The 17580-nt window shown below is 52.0% G+C and overlaps 1 protein-coding gene across 4 annotated transcripts; it reads left to right on the plus strand.

Annotated features, from left to right (window-relative positions):
- The first annotated feature begins 213 nt into the window (after positions 1–213).
- Positions 214–15194, plus strand: HADHB (hydroxyacyl-CoA dehydrogenase trifunctional multienzyme complex subunit beta). Of its 4 annotated transcripts, none has more exons than XM_062489575.1 (16): positions 214–265; positions 1654–1905; positions 2225–2266; positions 3532–3628; positions 4630–4674; positions 5536–5635; positions 6811–6898; positions 7730–7917; positions 9321–9501; positions 10697–10818; positions 12368–12447; positions 12528–12575; positions 12894–12981; positions 13063–13137; positions 13785–13949; positions 14525–15194. In XM_062489575.1, exons 2-16 carry the CDS (start codon positions 1839–1841, stop codon positions 14558–14560), a joined length of 1422 nt encoding a protein of 473 aa, XP_062345559.1. In that variant the 5' UTR covers positions 214–265; positions 1654–1838; the 3' UTR covers positions 14561–15194. The 4 variants fall into 4 exon arrangements, with proteins under 4 accessions (XP_062345559.1, XP_062345560.1, XP_062345561.1 ...); XM_062489576.1 differs by lacking the exon at positions 214–265 and adding an exon at positions 735–854; XM_062489577.1 differs by lacking the exon at positions 214–265 and adding an exon at positions 3285–3306 and having other exon boundaries at positions 1199–1905; positions 2225–2252; positions 3537–3628.
- The last annotated feature ends 2386 nt before the right edge of the window (positions 15195–17580 follow it).

The following is a 17580-nucleotide window of genomic DNA, read 5'->3' on the forward strand; positions in this document are numbered from 1 at the left end:
GCGCTGCCCGCCGCGCTGCCTGCGCATCTCACCGCCGCCAGCACCGTCATGATGGCTGTGTCGCCTCTCTCCGCGGTGTCTCGGGTGTTTTCAATCCGCGCCGAGCGGGAGCGGATTGCGGGAGAGGCCGGGGAGGGGCTGCGGAGCCTCTGTAGATGGGGCGGGGTGGGTCAGGCATGCGGCGGGCAGCCCGGAGGGGGAGAGGGGCCGCGGGGCCCTTGGTGAGTGGCGGCGCTCGGGGCGGCAGAGCGGGGTGAGGGCCGAGGTGAGCGGTGGCGGCGGGCCGGGGCTGACGGGAGGGGACAGGGCGGATAAGCGCTCTGTCCTTCATGGACGGGCGTGCGGGAAGGGTGAGAAGAGTCGGGAGTCGGTCCCGGGGAAAGGGGTGGGGGTTAGGGGTAGGCGGGTCGGGGGTCGGTGCTCAGTGCTCGGGGGAGGATGGAGGGAATCCGGGGGTCGGTCCCAGATGGGCGGGGGAGCAGTGAGGGGAATCGGGGGATTCGTTCCAGGTGGTCGGGAGATGCTGGGAAGGGGTGAGGAAGGCCCGGGGGGTCAGTCCTGGGTGGATGTAAGGGATCGAGCAGTCGGTCCCGGATGGACGAGGGGATTTTGAGGGCGGCTCAGAGAAGCACGTCTGTGGTTGGGGTGTAGCGGTGGGCACCGCCAGTGCCGGGGTGGGGATGGCGGTGCTGCGGTGTGAAAGGTCAGGGGTGTGTGGAGACGGGAAGGGAATAGGGGCTGTTCATGAAATTGTGGATTATCCCGAGCTGGAAGAAATCCCTGAAGATCACGGAGTGCAGCTCAGTTGTGGAGTCCAAGCAAATCCTGCAGGCTCTGGGAGGAGCTTTGCTCTGGTGATTTGGGGTGCCAGGGGAGCCCTGGCTGCCGAAAGTGAAGGGGTTTGGGATGTTTTGGGGGAGCAAGAACGGGTGGAGGTTACACCTGGGAGAAACTTCTGTCAGTTGGGCAGGGAAAATTTGGGGAAAAGCCTCAATCGGGTGTGGAGAGAGAGAGGTCAGCACTGGTGGAGGAGGAGCAGGATGCCTTGGAAAGGTCTGGTTTTGGGATCTTTGTTGGCAGGAGGAGCCTGGCTCTATTTTGTGGGCTGGGAAGGGAGGAATGCTGCAGCTGGGAGATGTCAAAGGGGGTGACTGGCAGCTTGTGCTGGGTTTTGGGGAGCTGCAGAGGGCTGGGTTTGGGGCTGTGTGTGTTCCTGTGGCCCTCCATGGAAAAACTTTGTGCTCGGGAGAGAAAGTGCTAGGATTTGAACCCCCAAAGCGTGATGTGAATGTTGGCACTGCTCAACCAAAGACCTGGAGCTGTGAGGGCCATCCCGACCCCTGGGCAATAAAGTGTGCGGATGAGGGTTTGCTTATAGAGAAACCTGATTTTGGAGTGAGCTTTGGTGAAGCTGCAGAGGGATTTTTGGGGGTGGAGGACACGAACTGGCTGTGTTTGCCTCGGGGATGCACAGCAGGAGCTCCTCAGGCTGGCACCAGGGGTTAACGAGGGGCAGGGGTGCCAAGGACACCGCGTCAGGAGGTGCTGCTGGCAGCAGGGCTGCCTGGGCACTGGGACAATTTTCCAGTGGGAAGTGATGGAGCAGTTCCTGTGAGGGAATTGAGAAGCTCACTGGGCACTATTTATTCACAGACACATCTGCAAACTCAGGCTCCTCCTGGTCCGACGTGGTGGGAGGTGATTCCCTGTGCTGCTGCTGCCCTTGGGGTGTCTGCCCCTCAATTTCTGGCTCTGTGTGAGGCAGGCAGGTCACTTCCCTTGGGATTGCTCCAGACAGAGCAGCTTGGACTGAGCTCAGCCTTTCCCTAGATTCCAAAATGAGTTCCATGCTGAGCTCTGCCCTGCGGAACCTGCCGGTGTCCTCAGCCTGGGCTGCCGGGGCCTGTGAGTATCTTTAACTTTCACTGGTTGAAGTGCTGGGTTTGGAAGGGGTGCTGGGATCTGAATCTGTGCTGTTCTCACCTTCAAAAGGCTGACAATGTTGATTTTTTAATCCCTAATTACATTGTTGCCTTGTTTGTCCATTCCTGGTATCATATTGGGAGAAGTCTTGAGCTAATGGCAAGTTTCTGAACAGAATAAACCACCCAACACTCCACAGGTGTCTAACAGTGATGTTATTTGGTTTTTTTTAACCCTTCTTGCAGAGAACAGAACTGTTTCTGACATTTTTGGGGCATTTTCCCCCTTTCTTGTTTTCCAGTTGCTCGGTCGTTCAGCTGCTCCTCGCAGTTCCAAGCTGCAGGTAAGGGAAAAACCTCAGGAACCAGTGGGTCTGTGGTAAGGGGAAAACCTCAGGAGTCAGTGGGTCTGTGCTAGACAAGGCTGCTTTGGAAGCTGCCTCCCTTTCCCAGAGTCTTGTTCCACTTAAATCTTAGAAATGGTGCAGAGTGGTTCAGGTGTTCCTGAAAAGATGGAAGCAAGAAAAACTTCAGGCAGACCAGTGTTTGCAGCAGAGTTCTCTCATCCTCTGAGTGCCCTGGCTCCCAGCGGCCATTCCCAGTCTGCCTGTGGTTCCCAGCGGCCATTTCCAGTCTGTTTCTGGTTCCCAGCGGCCATTCCCAGTCTGTTTCTGGTTCCCAGCGGCCATTCCCAGTCTGTTTCTGGCTCCCAGCGGCCATTCCCAGTCTGTTTCTGGCTCCCAGCGGCCATTCCCAGTCTGTTTCTGGCTCCCAGCGGCCATTCCCAGTCTGTTTCTGGCTCCCAGCGGCCATTCCCAGTCTGTTTCTGGTTCCCAGCGGCCATTCCCAGTCTGTTTCTGGCTCCCAGCGGCCATTCCCAGTCTGCCTGTGGTTCCCAGCGGCCATTCCCAGTCTGTTTCTGGCTCCCAGCGGCCATTCCCAGTCTGTTTCTGGCTCCCAGCGGCCATTCCCAGTCTGTTTCTGGCTCCCAGCGGCCATTCCCAGTCTGCCTGTGGCTCCCAGCGGCCATTCCCAGTCTGTTTCTGGTTTCCAGCGGCCATTCCCAGTTTTCAGTCCCAGTCCACGATGAGTGGTTGGGGTGATCCTTGCTCTGGGTTCACTGTGGGGGTTGCTCAGGTGACTCATGCTTTGGGATTTTGGGAGCAGGCCTGGACAGCAGCTCCCCATCATCCCCTGGGCTTTGGGAAGAGCCTGAAGGAGGCTCCAGGCAGTGCTGGAGTTTCATGCTGGCAGTGGCCTGTGGAACGATGCTGGATCATGACATCCCTTGTCTTGAATTTCTCCCACTGAGGAATTTCTTCCCGTTAGGAAGAAGCTCCTGGCTGTGAATCACCCGGTGAGGTTACAGGCCCCATCCCTGGAAGTGTTCCAGGCCTGCTTGGAGCACCCTGGGACAGTGGGAGGGGTCCCTACCATGGCAGGGGGTGACACTTCCTACCCAAACCATTCCAAGATCCCAACTCTGGTGTCCTACCTCCCCTGCCTTTCACTTCAAAAGAGTACAATTGTCTTTATTTTTCTAGACATTTTTGCGGGGTTTGTATGAAAATTTCTGATATTCTTGTCACCATCACTTCTCTCTTCACAGCCCAGCCCAAGACTAAGAAGAGCTTGGGCAAAACTGGGGTGAAGAATGTGGTGGTGGTGGAGGGTGTCCGCATTCCCTTTCTGCAGTCTGGCACCTCGTGAGTATCCAAGAGAAGTCAAACACAGAAAGCACCTCCTGACTTGGGTAATACTCAACTCTTTCTGTGAAAAAATTCACTTGCTTATTTTAATGTGAAGTTATTCTTGGGCCTAAAGGCTCAGGAGGTGCCCTGAGTTGGGCTGCTGCAGTTATTTAGTGCAAAAATGTGTTTTGAAGAAGGTTGTGAAGGAATATTGGGAAGAGTAAGGATTTGTGGAGCGTGGCTGCAGGAAGCAGTTGGAGAATCTACAGCAGATGAAGCAACAAGGTTCACAAAACTGGCAGGACAGGGGCCAAGAATCTGCTGTGGGCTCTTCTTGTTGGACTTTTGTGCCACCAAGTGCACAGCTGAGCTAGAGCCACACCTGATGGAGAAAGGATTTCTTTACCTGATCCCTGCTGCTCTCCTCTGGGTTTAGTGCAGTGATTGAGCCAGGCTGGGAGAGCTGGGGGTGCTCACCTGGAGAGGAGAAGGATCCAGGGAGAGCTCCGAGCCCCTGGCAGGGCCTGAAGGGGCTCCAGGAGAGCTGGAGAGGGACTGGGGACAAGGCATGGAGGGACAGGACACAGGGAATGGCTCCCACTGCCACAGGGCAGGGCTGGATGGGATACTGGGAATTAGGAATTGTTCCCTGGCAGGGTGGGCAGGCCCTGGAATTCCACAGGGTGGAATTCCCAGAGCAGCTGTGGCTGCCCCTGCATCCCTAGCAGTGCCCAAGGCCAGGCTGGACATTGGGGCTGGAGCAGCCTGGGACAGTGGGAGGTGTCCCTGCCGTGGCAGGGCTGGCACTGGGTGGGATTTAAGGTCCTTCCCACCCAACCCAACCTGTGATTGCTTGAAATGTTTGCTGAGAAGCACGGTGGAGCATTTCTGATTCCATCCCCAGTTCTTGCTGCTGCTCTGTGCTCACAGGAGAGCTCTGTCCTGATTTCTGTACTGAGAATTCTGCACTGATTTCTCACACCTCTGAGTTTCCTCCTTTTCTTTTCTTCTTGCAGGTATGCTGATCTGATGCCACATGACTTAGCCAGAGCAGCACTGCAGTAAGTAAATGGAACAGTGAAAGGGCTCAGAATTCTTGTTAAGCAGCTGAGCTTTCAGGGTTGCAGAGCCAAGTCTGTGGTCTTGGCTCTGAGCAGCTCAGGTGCTTTATTTTTCCATTTCTCCACATTAGTGTGTGGCTTAAGCAGTAGGGTTTGTGTTGTTGGGGTTTTCAATAGATTTGTGTTGATGCAAAGAGATGGTGGTGGTGACGAATTGTAGTGAATTTAATTCCCAGCTGTAGTTTTCCAGACACACACAGATCAGAGCTGCTGTTGAGGTATGCTCACATCTGTTGGGGAAAGCAACCTGGGCAACGCATGGGAAATAAGATGACAGGAAGGATATTGTGCTAATTCTGTAACTCTTCTGAGGGTCATGAGCAGTGGATTTGTTTTGTTGAGAGGCAGAGCAAAGTGCTGTGGAGAAGAGAGAAGGCTTTGAGAAGCCAGGAGGTGACTGGCCCATCCCTGGAAGTGTCCAAGGGCCAGGCTGGATGGGGCTTGGGGCAATCTGGGACAGTGGAATTGTCCCTGCCATGTCAGGGGGTGGCACTGGATGAGCTCTGAGGTCCCTTCCCACCCAGACCATTCCAGGATTTGATGATTTTTTTTTTTTGAACCATTTTGTGAAAGGAGGGGTGTAAGGTAATGATTTGCAGTGAAATTATCACCATGATTGTTTGCAGCCCATAATCAGCTGCACTGGCCACATGCATATGAGATTTCTTCTGGGGTGGGGACAGAAGCTGTGGCTCTGTCGTTGCCTTGTTCTCCAGCCAAGCTGGCAGGAAGGAGACATTGGAGAGATTTTTTTATTAATGTGATGCATCCACATTCCCTTTGTTTTGATCCTCTCCTCAGGGGCCTGCTGACCCGGACCAGTGTCCCAAGGGATGTTGTTGATTACATTGTTTATGGCACAGTTATCCAGGAGGTGAAAACCAGTAATGTTGCCAGAGAGGTGGGTTCTGTGCAGCGTTTTCCTGGGGCTCTCATTTCTGCAGCTGCTCTGAAGATGCAAATCCTTGCTAAAAATGAACTCCCAGTATTACTGTTTGCTCATACATGATCTGAGAGTATGAAGTAGTTGTCTGTTAAATGAGTTCCTTGGACTCTAAGGAAAATGATTTTGTGTTTCTCTGCCTCCAGAAATATGCCACAGTTCTCATTTAGCATAGTTTTTTTTTTTTTAATCATATTTTCACATTTCAATGCTGTAAAGCCTCTGCTTGACCCTTCCCTACAAGGAAAGGTTTTGTTGAGGATTGCTGATCCCTCAGCTCCTAAATACCAGTTGGATTGATCACTGGCTTTCCCAATATCCTGGGAGGAGCAGAGTGTGCTGTGAGGATATGCTTTATTGTGGTATTTATGTATTTATTTGAGTTGGCTGCTCGGACACAGCATTCACAAGATTTGAAGCAGAGCAGCTTTGCTGCCCTTTGTTCCAGCAGTCAGAAAACACAATTCCTGAATTATCCCCAGAGATAATTCCTGAATTATCCTCTGGAGTCATGTGAGAGGCAATCTTTGCTGACCTGGAGCCTCTGCTGTGCTCTGCACCTGGATAAATCCATGACGTAACCCTGGGCTCCCTGTGCAGCCTCAGCCTCCTGCCTTTGGTCACCTGCCAGTCAGATGGGCCTGCAGGGTAATTTTAACTTGGGAACAATTGCTGAACTTTCAACTAGTTGGCCACATCCCAAGTAGGGAAGGTCCCTGGGAGCTGCTCTGGGCTGCTCACATGAGTCACTGCTCTGCAGTTTGCTGCTACCTGTGAAGCCACAGTGCCTTTGCTGAGTGGGCTAGTCACCCCTTTCACACGTTGCCTTTGCCAGTAGGGTGAAGCAAAGATGATGTTGAGTAGTTGGAGGTTCTTTTGATGTGTTTTTTTAAATGTGAGGGGTATGATGAGTTTGTTTTTTTATTAAACAACATGGAGGGGCAGTGACTGTTCTCAGGGCAGCCACGAGCAGCGACCTCAGCTCCTGAGTCTGGGGAGGGGAAGAACTGCTGCCATAATTAACTGGATGAGAACTCCATGTCTCTGCCTTCAGCTCCACCTGGCAAGCTGTGCTGGGCAGGGGCAGCTGGGAGCAGGAGCTGTAGGTTTAACAACCACTCTTGTTGTTGTAGGCTGCCTTGGGAGCAGGGTTCTCCGACAAAACTCCTGCCCACACTGTCACCATGGCCTGCATTTCCTCAAACCAGGCCATGACCACAGGTATGTGGGCTGGAAAAACAAGCTGTGGGGTCGAGAGGGAGCTTGGGAATTCTTTAACAGCCCTTATTCAACTTGCACTGCTTGTGAGTGTAAAAAAACAATTGAAGAGATGCTGGAATAGAAGGAAAAATTGAAATATTTAGCCTGTAGAAAAAGAGGCTCGGGGGGGACCTTGTGGCTCTGCACAACAGAGGGGACAGGAGGGGACAGCCAGGGGGGGTCGGGCTCTGCTCCAGGGAAGAGGGACAGGACAAGGGGAAATGGCCTCAGGCTGGGCCAGGGCAGGCTCAGCTTGGACAGCAGCAGGAATTTCTCCATGGAAAGGGTGCTCAGGCCTTGGCAGGGGCTGCCCAGGGAGCTTTGCAGTGCCCATCCCTGGAGGTGTCCCAGGAATTCCTGGATGTGGCACTAAGTGCTCTGGGCTGGGGACAAGGAGGGGATCAGGCACAGGTTTGATTTGATGGTCTGGGAGGTCTTCACCAACCTCAGTGATTCTGTGGAAGGTTTTTAGCCAACAAAATACAACAGGAACTGAGTGTCTGCTGTAGACCTGCAGCAGCATCTCTGCCCAGTGTCCGTGTTTATTTGGGAGGTAAAGACTGACCATGGAGATCAAGTTACTCCTTTTATCTTCACCTTAGCCTAAACAGAGCTAAAAAAAAATAGCAACACAGCTCAAATTGCCGGGGCTGTCCTCTGTAGGACAAGGACAAGCGGGAGCCAAGTGACAGCAGTTGTGTCACATGAGGGGCTGGAGGAGGGAATGCAGGAGCAGCCAGGGCTGTGTCAGGGCTCTGTGTCCCTGCTCTGGCAGTGTCCCTGTGCTCACAGGCGTGGGGATGATTGCTGCTGGCCAGTGTGACGTGGTGGTGGCCGGCGGCGTGGAGCTCATGTCCGACGTCCCCATCCGCCACAGCAGGAAGATGAGGAAGACCATGCTGACCCTGAACAGAGCCAAGACCCTGGGCCAGAAGCTCTCCCTCATTTCCAAAATTCGCCCTGACTACTTTACTCCAGAGGTATTTTTGTTATTTAGGTATTTTTTATTATTTGTTTTTAGAAGGTGTGAACAGGCAATTTTTTTGGCCTCGATGGAGAGGATTTGAGATGGGTGAGGTGGCTCCTGGGGTTCACCATGATCCATCTCTGTCTTCTGCTTTGGGATCAAACACTGATGAGTGCATCTCACAGCATATGGGTCTCTGCTTTTTCTTCCCACATGTAAACCCAACTTAGTTCAAAACCTCCTTCTGCAACTCCTGGACAAACTTCGCTACAGATGACAGAACTAGGATTTTTTTTTCCCCATAAATAAAAAGATTATTCTGAAGTGTCAGAAGAATTCTAGGGTCAGAGAAATTTTACCAGATAATAGAAGTAACCTCCATAGTATTAGGAATATCCTCAGTGTATGAATTTGATTAATGCATCTTAAATATGCTTTATGATTCATGTTCCAAATCCTGCCAGGGGCTGGATGTGTTCAGCTCCCCTGAAGAGCATCCACAGGGCCATGTCGGGAGCAGAGTGAGCCACTGCTCTGTCCTGGGGGTCACAGGGGGCTGAGTTGCAACGTGGTGAGGATGGAAAGGGGCCAGCACTTCCCTCCTTCCCACCCTAAACTCTTCATAAGGAAACTGCATCCACCTCATTGCCTTTAGTGTGAGTGCAGGTTAAGTGTGACAGGGCTGATATCCCAAATCCACATAAGATAGGAAAATTTCAGACTTGAATGCGTGCAGGGATTTCCTGTGTGCTGCTGGAAGAACTAGAACTAGGCCAAAATCACGTCTGGGCTCTCCTTTTGGATGAGGAGGTGTCTGACAGGAGTTTTGAGGTCCCAGGTCATGGTGTTTGAGCTGAACCCAAAAGGTCTGCTCACCCTTTGTCATGGATTCCCTGTTAAATGCACAGGCAGCTGCTCTCACAGCTCTGTGATGAAGAGAACACAGTTCTGGAACCCCTGGAGTAAGCAGCAGCCTGGCCCTCAGTTTTTTTCCAAAATCTTGGGAAGAGATGGTTTCTCTGACACCTTTGGCTGAGTGTGTTGTGCTCTGGTTGCTGTGTGTTAATTGTGTAGCTCTGAATTAACAAAGGGCCTTTCTCTGATGTGGGGCTCAGCTCTTTCTGCTCCCAGGAGGTTTTTTTTTTGAAACGTGCTGATTTTCCCTCCCTGTGTGCAGCTCCCAGCTCTCCACCAGTGAGACCATGGGACACTCTGTTGTGGGGCTCAGCTCTGTGTGCTCCTAGGAGGTTTTTCTCTTTAACCTGTGCTGATTTCCCTGTGTGCAGCTCCCAGCTGTGGCGGAGTTCTCTGCCAGTGAGACCATGGGGCACTCTGCACCCTCTGAGCGTGGGGCTCAGCTCTGCGTGCTCCCAGGAGGTTTTTTAACCTGTGCTGACTTTCCCTCCCTCTCTGCAGCTCCCAGCTGTGGCAGAATTCTCCACCAGTGAGACCATGGGGCACTCTGCTGACCGCCTGGCCGCTGCCTTCGGCGTGTCCCGCCTGGAGCAGGACGAGTACGCCCTGCGCTCCCACACGCTGGCCAAGAAAGCCCAAGATGAGGGGCTGCTGCAGGATGTGGTGCCCTTCAAAGTGCCAGGTGACAGTGCCAGTGTGCCACAGCCAGCAGTGCTCACTGCTGGGAGCAGTTCTGGGGGTCTGGCTGGGTTTTAGCAGGGTGTGTTTGTCCCTGGAATGCTGCTGGCGGAGGGATGTGTTTGCAAGTGGGATGTCTGAATGTGTAAACGCACAAGCGTGGAATGGTTTGGGTGGGAAGGGGTATTAAAGATCACCCAGTTCCAGCCCTGACACCTCCCACTGTCTCAGAGTGCTCCAAACCCCATCCAACCTGGCCTTGGACACTTCCAGGGGGAGCCACAGCTTCTCTGGGAATTCCATCCCAGCCCCTCCCCACCCTCCCAGGGAATAATTCCTTCCCAATATCCCACCTAACCCTGCCCTCTGTCCTCACTTGTCTAAATTGTTCCTTGCCCACCCCACATCTGTGCTAATGAGGTGACAGAGTGAGGAAAATCAGGACAGTTGGACATGGAATCCCCCTGCTCTTCCACCAGGCAGGAGAAACCACCTTTACACCCCAAAATATCAACAGCAAACACCAAGCCCAACAAAACCCCAGGCTGGAAACTCAGGTGCTGGAATGTGGCAGGTTCCAGCTCACCACACTCCTCACTGGGAGCTGAAACAGTTTGGGGAGAGCTTTTGATTCCATGGCCTGTCCTGATGTCCCCCCTCACCCCCAAGGAATCAGAATTTGCTGCAATACCTGTTCACTTGGGAGCTCTCATTGGCATCCTGGAGACATTTCCACTGTAGATCCACAGTTCCACGTGGTCTTTATTGGTATTTTTTCTTAACAGACTTAGTTAGCAGTTAACATAGTTGCAGATGGATATATTTGGGTTTTCCCAGTGCTCTTTATTCCTCAAACTCAGCCCATAAATGTAAACTGATTTAAGCAGAATTCTCCATTTAGGCTTTTTAACCTAAATTTAAATTCTTTTCTCAACTGGGTTTCCCACGTGGTAATTTTTCCTTCCAGTAAACAGATGGCAGCACTTTGTTTTTGCTGTCTTCTGAGGGAAAGTGAGCTAGCTTCAATTTCTAAGTACTATTTTAAACCATGTTAAACATCCTGATGCCACAGACAGATTTTCCTTATCCTGAACCCCACAGTTTTTTGATTTTTTTTTTTTCCCCCTGGAGTCCTGATGATGAAATCCTTGTGCATTGCTGATTTTTGTAGTTTAAATGTACTTTTTTTCCCCCATCAGGCAAAGACACAGTTACCAAGGATAACGGGATCCGGCCATCCTCCTTGGAGCAGATGGGAAAACTGAAGCCAGCATTTGTCAAACCCTATGGAACAGTCACAGCAGCCAATTCCTCCTTCCTGGTAATTCCTGTTCCCAGCATTGTCAGCCAGAGGGGAGAGCTGTCCCCCTGACCCTCTGCCTCCTTTAGCTGGTGTAATCTGGGAATTAACTTTTCAATATTGACTTTTTCTGGATTTTCCAGGTGTATCTTGGAATTCAGTTGTAATCTGGTGCATTTGGGTATTGGATTGTTTAATTTTAAAATACATAACAAAACCCCTGAAGTTTTGGGATGTCTGATCTGATTGTTTCTCTGGAGCTGCTTCACGAGGGTCAATCCTTCCAAGGGATTCAGTCCCAGGCTGGGATTGGTCACTTTGTACAGCTGAAATCAGTGGGTTTAGTCTGAACTTCTCACAATCCTGGAATGGTTTGGGTTGGAAGGGACCTTCAGTCTCATCCAGTCCCACCTCCCACTGCCCCAGGTTCCTCCAAACCCCATCCAACACTTGCAGGGATCCAGGGGCTGGGAGGGACAGGACACAGGGAATGGCTTCCCACTGCCAGATGGGATACTGGGAATTAGGAATTGTTCCCTGGCAGGGTGGGCAGGCCCTGGAATTCCACAGGGTGGAATTCCCAGAGCAGCTGTGGCTGCCCCTGCATCCCTGGCAGTGCCCAAGGCCAGGCTGGACATTGGGGGTTTTGATGCCTGGAAACAGAACACAAACTTCTGTTGGAATGACAGTATAAAAACAAACCTTTCCTTGAAAGCCTTCAGGTACAGAATGTGGCAAAAATCCACATCCTGAATTAGATTTGTACCATTTAATATGAATTATGCAGTTAGAGCATCTAGCCAATATTATCCAATTGGAAGAGCAGTTGATTAAGTAACTCCTCCCTGGTTTCTGCCCCATGGGAGCTCTTCTCCCCATCTCCTCTTCTCCCTGCCTTTATCATGTCTGTGATTACATGGTCCAAAATGAAAAGTCCTTGGAGAAGCAACAGGCAAGACTAAGCAATATTTTAGGGATGCATCAATAAGAGTTTGTTCACTGTGGGAAGGAAAGCTGGAGAAATACTGGAAGTTGTGCCTGAGCATTTAACAATCTACAAAGCTCCAAATCCATGAAGAATACATGAAATCTGAAACCTTGGAGCAGCCTGGGGTAGTGGGAGGTGTCCCTGCCCATGGCAGGGGGGTGGAACTGGATGTTGTTTAACCCAAACCACTCCACGATTTGATGTGCCAAACCCACGGTGCTCTTGTTTTTTTAAATGTGGTTTCTGGAATTATTCTCAGTTTTGGGATGGAACTGGAAGGACAGCTGAGTATTTGGGATAACCAACTTATCCCAGGCCTAGCAGGGCTTTTAGTCACCTGGGTGAAGCCAGGGGGAATTGTCCCTGCGGGCTGTAAGGAAGTGCTTCAGCGCTGTGTGTGCTGGTCCTCAGTGATCATCCATCCCTGCAGCCACTCAGTCCTTGGGCCCCTGTCACAGTGGGGTGTCCTGGAGGCTCTGGTGCTGTTCAGTGCCCCCTGCCTGAGGGCTCTGGGGCTCGTTGTGTGCAGGGTGTGCAGCTCCTTGTCCCCTCACCCAGCTGCTTTGTCCCTGCCCCCTGCAGACGGACGGAGCCTCGGCGATGCTGATCATGTCTGAGGAGAAGGCCCTGGCCATGGGATACAAACCAAAAGCCTACCTGAGGTAGGAGGAGCTGCTCCAGTGGCTTCTGCTCCCGTTTCCTTCTCCTCTCCCTGGTGCTGACAGCTCCTTTTCCTGCACAGGGATTTCGTGTACGTGTCCCAGGATCCCAAGGACCAGCTGCTGCTGGGGTAGGTGGAGATGGAGAGCATCCCCCCACAGCCCCTGCTCTCTCAACAGCCTTCTCTTGCCACGGGGTGTTTTTGGGAAGACGTGGCATCTCTTCAGGCCTTTAGGAGGTGTGAGTGAGCAGGAGGGGAGGTGGGAGAGCAGGAACACCCCAGCGTGGCTGGGGCACCTCAGCAATAGTTCTGGGGGCTGTGCTTCCCTTGGAGAGGGACGGGCAGAGATCATGGCCACGGGCCCAGAGAGAAGGATGTGACTGGAGAAAGGGGGATGGTGCTGGCAGGGAACGTGGATGCAGGATTTGTGTGTCTTCCCTCCTTCAGCCCCACCTATGCCACTCCCAAAGTGCTGGAGAAGGCCGGGCTCACCCTGGGTGACATCGATGTCTTTGAGTTCCACGAGGCTTTTGCTGTAAGTGCTCTAAATCTAGGCTGGCTCCCTGGAGCCATCTGCCTTGGGTTATTGCCAATGTCACCCTCTCGTCCCCTGCAGGGGCAGATCCTGGCTAACCTGAAAGCCATGGACTCGGATTGGTTTGCACAGAACTACATGGGCAGGAAGTCAAAGGTAAGGCACAGTCTGGATATTTTCCTCCTTGTCCTGCCCCTCCAGGTCTTTTTCCCCTCTCCAGCTCTCCTGGAGCCCCTTTAGGCACTGAGAGGGGCTCTGAGGTCTCCTTGGAGCCTTCTCCAGGTGAGCACCCCCAACTCTCCCAGCCTGGCTCCAGAGCTGAGGGGCTCAGCCCTGGAGCATCTCCATGACCACCTCTGGACCCACTTTTCTCTCCAGTTCAATTAAACTTTGGGGTTCCTGGGCTCCCTCCTGGCAGCAGCCGGGCTCTGGCTCTGCCCTGTGAGGAGCGGCGATGCTCCCTGAGCTTGGGTTAGCAAATCCCAATTTAAGCAGTTTCTTTGGGAAATGAGATTCCTTCAGGATGCTATTCCCGTTGTCGGTGGGAGGTGGAGATCCAGAGCCACAGTCCTGGTAGAGGAGGGAATTGGGAACAGTGTGAGGGCTCAGTCCTTGCACAGCTCAGGCCTTCCCTGAGGGGCTGCAGGTGAAGCAGGAACTCCTTTGGGGGGGTTTTATCCCCTCATCACCCACCCGGATGTGCCATCCTGTAGGTTTGGTGTTGGGCTCAGGTGGGGTGACCCCCTTCCAGCCAGGTGAGGATGGGGTGTGTCCCTCAGCATGTTCCCTCTCTGTCCCCGCAGGTTGGAGCCCCTCCCCTGGACAAGTTCAACACCTGGGGGGGCTCCCTGTCCCTGGGCCACCCCTTTGGGGCCACCGGCTGCCGCCTGGTGATCACTGCTGCCCACAGGCTGAAGAAGGAGGGGGGACAGTACGGCCTGGTGGCTGCCTGTGCTGCAGGAGGGCAGGTAATGGTGCTGGGACTCTGCAATCCTGTCTGGTTACCCCAGCTCTGGGTGTTCAGAGCTGCCTCGGGCACCTCTGTGTGCCCCCATCACCACTCAGTGCTGTCCCTGTTCCCTGGAGCAGAGCCCGACCCCCCCTGGCTGTCCCCTCCTGTCAGGGAGTTGTGCAGAGCCACAAGGTCCCCCCTGAGCCTCCTTTTCCCCAGGCTCAGCCCCTTTCCCAGCTCCCTCAGCCTCTCCTGGTGCTCCAGCCCCTTCCCCAGCTCCGTTCCCTTCCCTGGACACGCTCCAGCCCCTCCAGGGCTCTCCTGTCAGGAGGGGCCCAGAGCTGCCCCCAGCACTGGAGGTGTCCCAGCAGTGCCAGCACAGGGGACAGGCACTGCCCTGGCCCTGCTGCCACCCCAAAGCTGGCACAGCCCAGGGGTCACTGGCCTCTTGCCCACCTGGGCACACCTGGGCTCGAGTCCAGCTGCTGTGGCTCATATTGTTGATGCTGGGCCTGGGATCCTGTGTCTGCAATTAGTCTCATCTCTGCTCATGAGGCATTTCTGTGCTGTTTTGTCTCTCTCTGTTCCCAGGGACATGCAATGGTCGTGGAGCTCTACCCCCAGTAACAGCACTGGGACAGTTGTGCCTCATCTTGTGCCTGGTGATGCCATTTCAATGCACTAATAAATCCTACACCCAATCCTTCTTGGAGAGGGCATTTGTGGCCTTTATCAATCCCTTTTAGCTACTCAGCCAGTAATTTTTATCTAATGAGCACGCTCTATTCCACTTCCAGAAGAGGAACACTTAACCTGGCTCTGAGTCTCTGCAGGCTCCTTGTCACTGTCTGATCCCTCTGGTAACTCTTCAGGATTTCTCCCACGGGGGAGGAAAAATTATTCCAAAGCTCTCTATGGGCAATAAAGTTTGGAGATCAGGAGAAGGTGAAGCAGTGGAAGTGGATGGGCTGAGAGGGGGGGTAATGCTGTGGGGAGGAGCAGATTTTTGGGGCAGCAGGTTCAGTGCCAGGGGCTGAGCTGGGATCTGAGGGGGCAGTTTGCTCCATGCTGTCCAAACGCTGTTGGAATGAGCAAATTGCATCTGACAAATGAATGTCACTGATGGAACTGCAATAAATTCAGACAAAACCCAGTCTCGCTGTTTTATTTCCCTCTGTTCACCTGAAAAGCTTTGGGGACTCTGCTGTGAGCTGGTACCAGGTGTTGGCTCTCTGAAATCATGGAATGACAACTGCTGTGAGAGGGCAGGGGCTTTTAAAGGTCACCTAATCCAGCCCTGCCACGGCAGGGACACCTCCCACTGTCCCAGGCTGCTCCAACCCCAATGTCCAACCTGGCCTTGGGCACTGCCAGGGATGCAGGGGCAGCCACAGCTGCTCTGGGAATTCCACCCTGTGGAATTCCAGGGCCTGCCCACCCTGCCAGGGAACAATTCCTAATTCCCAGTATCCCATCCAGCCCTGCCCTGTGGCAATGGGAGCCATTCCCTGTGTCCTGTCCCTCCATGCCTTGTCCCCAGTCCCTCTCCAGCTCTCCTGGAGGGGAGGCCCAGCCTTGGTGTAGAATCACTGAATCCTTCAGGGTGGAAAAGAAAACTGGGATCATCATCCAGTTCAGCTCTAACTGCTGTTTGTTTGGGTTTTTTTTTTGTTGTTGTTTCTTATTTTTACTTAGAGTTTTAAAAATCCAGGAAAGAAATGGATTTTTTGGGTTTGGTTGTTTATTATTTTTTATTAAAAATACAGAATGTTTAGTAACACTTCTAGCCATCATCTAGAAGTGAGTAAAATGGAGACTGATCTAGTTGTTACAAGGTCTCTGAAACAGTTTAACAGAGAAACAATACTTGTATTTTTTACACTTTTAACTCAGTAACTAAATTTTTATGATTCTCAGTGTAGTACTAACTGTTCAACTAGAAATTACTATTTGAAACTACCAAGAAGAAGGAAGATGAGTACTGAAAGAGGCACTACTTCAAATTTTCTATTTTGTTTTATACTTATTACTATGTCATAAAAACTTCAAATTAAAAACCTTTCACTGTGTGACAGCACGGACTTTTTATTTAACAACACACTCGTGATTTTAACTTTATTACTCAAATTTGGAAGGGTTTTTTGTTTTGTTTTTTTTTTAAGGCTTCAGGTCAAAAGCAGTGTTCTCCAGGGAGTCAGAAAGGTCACCTTAAACCCCTCCTGGCAAGGGCAGGTGTAGTTTGGAGGGACTTTGTGATGCTTGTATCCCCAATTGTCTCTTCTGCTGGTGTTGAATATTGAGTTCTGCAGCTTTAAAATTGGTTCCAAAAGTGGAGGGGGAGGAAAAAAAAAAAAACCTGCAGAGTGTATTATCAGAAACTGTTTATTATCAGTTTATTTTATAAAAAGTTTATTATCAGATCCTTCACACAGACTGTGTTGTCTGCAGTAAACAGCAGGAAAATGTTTTCCTTTGCTTTTAGTTAGTTTTTCTGGCTAACTGAAGCAGAAGCTCCCTAAACTGTAGTTTTTTTCCCTTTTTCTTAAAATTGTTCAAACCTACTCTAAACTAAAAACCCCAGAAAACCACCAAAAACTCACACCTGTAATCCACCAAACTTAACCTGGGCCGTGGCATTTCCCAGCACCAAAAAAACCTAAAAACACACTGAATAAACCAAACTACAACCCCCCCCAAAAAACCAAAACAACAAACCAAAAAACAACAACAAATCAGAAATAACATCTCTTCTAAATTTATAATCTCTTCAAAACAACAAAAGTTTTACTGTATAATATTATTCATTTTTATACTAAAAAATGCTTTACCTATTAAACAGGTTATTCTTCCCTCACTTCTTTCAAAAAAAATTTCACCAGTTAAAAAAAAAATCTATTTCCCAAAAACAAAAAAACAAACAAACAAAAAAAAACCTCTCCCAAATTTACCTTAAAACAAAAAAGTGTTTAACCCCTTCCAGGCTGGGGGATGTGGGATGTGGGGTGTGGGATATTGGTGTAGGATGTGGGATGTGGGATGTGGGATATGGGATTGGGATGTGGGATATGGGATATGGGATGTGGGATATGGGGTGTGGGATATCGGTGTGGGATGTGGGATGGGGGATATGGGATGTGGGATGTGGGATATGGGATATGGGATGTGGGATATCAGTGTGGGATATGGGATATGGGATGGGGGATATGGGGTGTGGGATGTGGGATGTGGGATGGGGGATTGGGATGTGGGATATGGGGTGTGGGATATGGGATATGGGATATGGGATGTGGGATATGGGATGTGGGATTGGGATGTGGGATATCGGTGTGGGATGTGACTCCTCCTGGAGGCTCATCCCGCTCCTCCCCTGCTCCTCCGGTGCCTCCCCGGTGTCGCCGCCGCCCGTGGGACCCTCGCTGCCATCGGCTGGAGCCGCTCCGGTGCTTCCCGTGGGGCGTGGAAGGCGCTGGGGGGAACGGGGTGGGCTGGGGGAGCCGCCCCGAACCCCGCCCGGGCAGGTGCCTCGGTTCTCGGGGTGCCCGGGGGTCCCCGCGATCCCGGCAGGATCGTTCTTGCGGGACACGCCCGGGGCAAAGGTTCCTTGGGCACTCCCGGGGCTGGGCACGGAGCCGGAGCGAGGTAGGAGG

This window comes from Cinclus cinclus, chromosome 3 (genome assembly GCF_963662255.1).
Source record: "Cinclus cinclus chromosome 3, bCinCin1.1, whole genome shotgun sequence".
In the NCBI taxonomy this organism is placed as follows: domain Eukaryota; kingdom Metazoa; phylum Chordata; class Aves; order Passeriformes; family Cinclidae; genus Cinclus; species Cinclus cinclus.

What these genes read in the sequence shown, in the direction of transcription:
- HADHB (XM_062489577.1), top strand. Translation starts at nt 1,839, where the DNA reads ATGAGTTCCATGCTGAGCTCTGCCCTGCGGAACCTGCCGGTGTCCTCA. An exon ending in AAACCAGGCCATGACCACAG is followed by an intron (nt 6,899 to 7,729) that starts GTATGTGGGCTG and finishes CTGTGCTCACAG; the next exon opens with GCGTGGGGATGATTGCTGCT. An exon ending in CTGACTACTTTACTCCAGAG is followed by an intron (nt 7,918 to 9,320) that starts GTATTTTTGTTA and finishes CCCTCTCTGCAG; the next exon opens with CTCCCAGCTGTGGCAGAATT.